At 48.5% G+C, this 4,683-nt stretch overlaps 2 protein-coding genes across 2 annotated transcripts in view; both read left to right on the plus strand.

The window, feature by feature from the left end:
- LOC113213502 (uncharacterized) overlaps positions 1-1,884 on the plus strand; it is an 18,707-nt gene extending 16,823 nt beyond the window's left edge. Inside the window, exons 4-6 of the mRNA XM_052273768.1 lie at positions 85-219; positions 330-562; positions 680-1,884. Coding sequence (XP_052129728.1) covers positions 85-219; positions 330-562; positions 680-1,688 — 1,377 coding nt within the window. The 3' untranslated portion in view covers positions 1,689-1,884. The remainder of the gene's footprint in view (positions 1-84; positions 220-329; positions 563-679) is intronic.
- Positions 1,885-2,231: 347 nt separating this feature from the next.
- On the plus strand, positions 2,232-3,700 carry LOC113213476 (uncharacterized). Its single transcript, XM_026432558.2, has 4 exons — positions 2,232-2,399; positions 2,513-2,739; positions 3,222-3,438; positions 3,523-3,700. Exons 1-4 carry the CDS (start codon positions 2,342-2,344, stop codon positions 3,603-3,605), a joined length of 585 nt encoding a protein of 194 aa, XP_026288343.1. The 5' UTR covers positions 2,232-2,341; the 3' UTR covers positions 3,606-3,700.
- The last annotated feature ends 983 nt before the right edge of the window (positions 3,701-4,683 follow it).

A 4,683-nucleotide genomic window follows, 5' to 3' on the forward strand; every position in this document is an offset into this window, starting at 1 on the left:
ATATGTATAATATACTTTTAAGAATTCTTATCTCTCTTAAATATATGAGACCAAGTTTGCACTTAACTTGCAACATGATTACAGGGTGCTGAACTATCAGATCTGGGAAGATTATTGATTTGTAATCAGGAAGCTGTGCTTCAAGGTTTGGCCAAAGACGCCTGCATTCAGGTTTTAACTGAAGCACTCAGCACACACTGTGTACTTCTTACGGGAAAGGTGGGTGGATAGCCAAGTGTGCTATCCATTGTAGATAAACACACATTTGATTGACTTTAGGAGTGTCTTCAATTTGTTTTACTGTCACACTTAATCTATCTATTTTACAGTGCCAAGGTCCTTCAGAGCGTGAGTTTATTTTCATAGCAGTGCGCTATATCTCACACCAAGAACCTGTGGAATGTTTGCTGGCACTTGTAGACTCTTCAGCATCTGGCCAGGAGCTCTACAGTTGCTTTAAAAATCTATGCTCTGAGGCATCTGTGCACTGGAAGGAATCCCTACTCGGCATAAGTATGGATGGTACACCAGCCTGTACAGAATTCTACAAGTTGTTCCACAGGTACAATTGTGGTATAAGAAAAGCAGTAGCAGTAACTGATGAATTACAATATTGTTTGCACTAGCATGTGTAACAATTTACATATAACATGCTCATCATTTGTGATCTCTTCCACAGTGAGGATCCCAATGTTGCTGAAGTCTGGAACAGTTCTCACCGTTTGGATGACAAGATAGCTCAAAAGTGTTATAACTCTGAGTGGGGGAAAAAATTCTTTGGTGTGATTGATTTAGTGAAAGAATTCTTCATGAAAGATAGGTGGTTTAAGGTTTTGGTGAGACAGTGTTCCATTGTGAAAGAAAATAAGCTAGTGACCTATGAACAAATTGTAAACTTTCTATATTTCAATCGGGAGGAAGTTTGCAAAGCACTTACAAAAATACAAAGCATTGAGCCAAAAGTTTTTTATTTGGTAAATTCTTTACAGAATGACTTAGCAGACCATGTTTTTATCACACAATTGGTGGTTTTTCACAAAATACTCTGTGTGATGAAAGAAACATCAAAAGTGCTGAAATTTCCCTCTGATATTGATATAATGGTGGTAACAAACTGTGTTAGTAGACTACGCGATATATCTTTTTTACATGAGTTAATGGCTGATGCAAACATGGTGAGAGATATTGAAGGTCCAACCCTTGGCCTTATATATAAAATGATCGAGGCAGCTCGAACTGTCTTACATGATTGTTTACAGCAATGTGCAACTTCATTGCGAGACTATCTCCTGTTAAGAGGAGACTCAAACATTGATAATAAGTTGGGAAATTTCCTCTTATTACCTCAAAGTCGTATCCAGATGTCCCGTGAGTTGTATGTATCCCCTATCTCCTTCTCTGCACCCTACGAACTGTTAAAAGAAGTCTCAGGTTTGAGTTCCACACATCCTTGTACATTCACAGCTGCCAGTCGATTACTAACCATGCCATTGTTCCCATCTCTAAAAAAATGGACGGTTGCTAAATTGCAAGAAAATTTGTACAAAGCTGTGCCATATCCCACTTCCTATCTAGCTGCAATTTTTATATTGCAATCAACTGCTGAGGAAGTTCATCAGATAATTAATGTCAAAAGGATATTAGGAAAAATTCAAAAATTACAGTTGAATTCTGAAAGTGGTCCATAAATACTGACTCAGAACTGTTCAAATTGTAAGATGTAACTTAGTCATATTAGTCCTTGAAAGCTAAATGTAAATTATTCACTTAGCTTGTATTCTTACCTTGTTACTTTTAATTAAGTAAAAACCCAACAACAATCAATATGGATGTTGTGGTATGTTTCTTTGTATCTCTTAGGATAAATTAACATTTTAATTCAAATTTTTGTTCTCATTTTTGTCCCTTACTTGGGCTCTGTTCAACCCAAAGTTCTCAAACGAAACTACACTAAAAGAAGCCTAGTGCCTATACCGTGATCGTCAGATCGTGCCCCATCATCCATCGTGCCCGCCTTAGCTTCCCCCTTTGCTGAAATATGTACACGGCTTCTCAAAATCTAGCGGTCCACTATTGATAAGCGACACTCGCGAACACGCGAGTCACGATTCGGAAATGCGATAAACGATCCGGTCTAGTCTGGGACAGAAGACGCGAGGAGTAGAAGGGGGGGGGGAGTCAGTTATCACAATGACATAAGAGATTGTGCCAAAACACGGCTGGACGGTTCGCGAGGGAAGGGGTGAGGTGCTCCCCGGTGCCCCCTACGTGACGTGCCCACCGTGGCCTCGGTGGCCGTGGTCAGCGGCTTGACCGCCAGTCGCAGCCGCGCCGCAGCACCATGCAGTCCCTCCTCGTCCTCCTGGGCCTGTTCGCCCTGACCGCGCCCCTCCGCACAGGTGAGCCGCGTGCGCGCGAAATGGTTGTGGAAAACGCGCGTCGAAACGATTCCGTCGCAACGACATGATCGTTTCGAACTCTCCCTGACGAAGGCGGCTCGTTTCCTCTCCAGCGCTGGCCATCCCCACCACGGACCACAAGCTCCAGGATGCCGACAAGGCCGTCGTCTCGCGCGTCGACTTCGCCGCGCACCACAAGGCCATCGAGCTGCTCATGTGCACGGCCGAGGAGTGCAACAAGTTGGCGGTGAACGGCGCCGCGACCGGGGGCGCCATGAGCTACTCCTTCTACACGGGCTGCAACGCCCAGGGCGCGGGGCACTGCCACCTCAACCGCACGGTAAGGGGTCGTGTCTTGTCTTGGCTCGGGGCGGGGGAGGTGTACTTACCACTTGCTATAGTCTAGCTAGAGGAGGAAGGCAGGGTGACTGGGGGGGGGGGGTATGTTTTTATGCCCAATCAGAAGGTTTTGGACCACCATTAAAACTTATAGCAGGGACCAAATGACATTTATACCCCCCAGGATTCAAATATCACTCGGCGCCTATACGAGTTCTGTTTCTGGACCACCATTGAAACCAGATTGAAACTTAGAGCTGGGACCAAATGATATTTATAACCAGGGTCCAAAAATCACGCAGCGCCTACGAGGTCACATGGTGCGAGGTCATTGTGGTTTTGTACCCCCTCTGCACGCCGCGCCACTCGCTGCCGCCCCGGCGCGTGCTGCTGCCTGGCGGCGGGCGCCCCAACCACTCGCTGTCGGCGCGCTGCTGGCGCCAAACATTCAAACTCGCGCGCCTTAACCCCGCCTCCTTGCAGATCTCCCCCATCGACAACAAGCCGCTGTCCGCGGGCCCCGTGCAGTTCGTGACCATGCGCCTGCCCAAGCTCTGGGCTGTCTGGCTCGACGGCCACCTGCGCCAGGCCCTGGTGCTGCCCGCGCCCGTCTGCAGCGACAAGCTCAAGATCAAGCCCGCCCACGGCAACGACATGCCCGTCAGCTTCTCCACCGTCAAGACCGAAAAGTTCGAAAAGGGTGAGCACCACTGACTGCACAGCGGTCCTAACAGGTGTTTAACCCTTTTAATACACTTGGTGAACTGAATGACACTTTTTGCAGAGGACGCGTACGCCGGGCTGGAGCTGCCGTCGTCGGCCAAGGTCATCGCCGACACTCTGGTGGAAATCATTACCTGCTCCTAGATATTTGTTCCTAAACAACTTGGTGTGTGATTGACATTGCAACCACACCGATACGGTGTGCCGTTGAAATACACCAATCACTTTCCGGCACACGTCTTCTGAGAATGTTATTCAAATACGCTCCCTCATACCCCCACAAAAAACCTAGTCAAAACTACGTGGACTGTCGAAATTTTTCCCCACTGTGCGCCGGGTGGAGAGATGGTGTTTGGTGTCCGCATATCGCCGTCGTTAAGGTCGTTGATGCTCACCATTTTTAGACGTAGAATGGCCGGGCCGCTCTGGGCCGCAATCACCACCAACAGCAGCGGTCCGATGCGGCCGCCCGGGCCAGCGGACCTTGGCCCAGTGCTCCCTCAATCTGCTCGTGGAGCCGGCCGGCGGGGCGCGGGGCGCGGGGCGCGGGTCAGGCCGTACCCAATCTCACCTTGTCCCATCGAAACAAGTGTAAACACGGTACTACAGAGCACTCGCACGTTTCCGCCCTCTCAAGAGGCTAGCAGCACTGCACTGAAAACATCTCGACATGTCCGCAAGGCGAGCGATCAATCGACTTATTGTGGGCAAAAACGATGTTGACGTGAAGCACACATACACACGTGCCCTTTGCTTTTTACGCGTGTTTATTTCTGCGTTAAATTTTACGCTGGTGATAAATCATCCTCCGGACAATTAAATTATTTGCATTTTACCCAGGATGCGGACGATATCCATTTAGCATAGTGAGTGAATCATCCATTGCGTCCCGTCCTACAGGTGACGAGCGTGTCCGGAATCGAGCGAGTCATCGAGTCAGAGGAAACGAGTCATTCAAGCCCGAGTGTAGTCAGTACCAAAAAACTGTTAGAGGATGTGGCTGCTTACGAGGGGTGACGGATGTACGGAGCGCGGTCACGCAACTGAAGCACAGACTAGACACGTTTACAACGAACGGGACATTCCTAAATTATTGCGAGGTAAAGTCCGCTTTTGGGCAGCCGGGGTGTTTTATTCTTAGCCCGGTCGGGGTTCAGTGACTTTCGGCCCTGCAGGGCATACTTCTCGATCCCAGGAAAAAGACGCGAAAAAGGGGTGTGGG

This window comes from Frankliniella occidentalis, unplaced genomic scaffold (assembly GCF_000697945.3).
Source record: "Frankliniella occidentalis isolate FOCC.00 unplaced genomic scaffold, Focc_3.1 Scaffold1, whole genome shotgun sequence".
In the NCBI taxonomy this organism is placed as follows: domain Eukaryota; kingdom Metazoa; phylum Arthropoda; class Insecta; order Thysanoptera; family Thripidae; genus Frankliniella; species Frankliniella occidentalis.

Bases quoted from the DNA above. Each gene is read 5' to 3' on its own strand.
- LOC113213476 (XM_026432558.2), top strand. From the start codon at position 2,342: ATGCAGTCCCTCCTCGTCCTCCTGGGCCTGTTCGCCCTGACCGCGCCC. The intron at 2,400-2,512 runs GTGAGCCGCGTG...TTTCCTCTCCAG, and splicing joins GACCGCGCCCCTCCGCACAG to CGCTGGCCATCCCCACCACG. The intron at 2,740-3,221 runs GTAAGGGGTCGT...GCCTCCTTGCAG, and splicing joins ACTGCCACCTCAACCGCACG to ATCTCCCCCATCGACAACAA.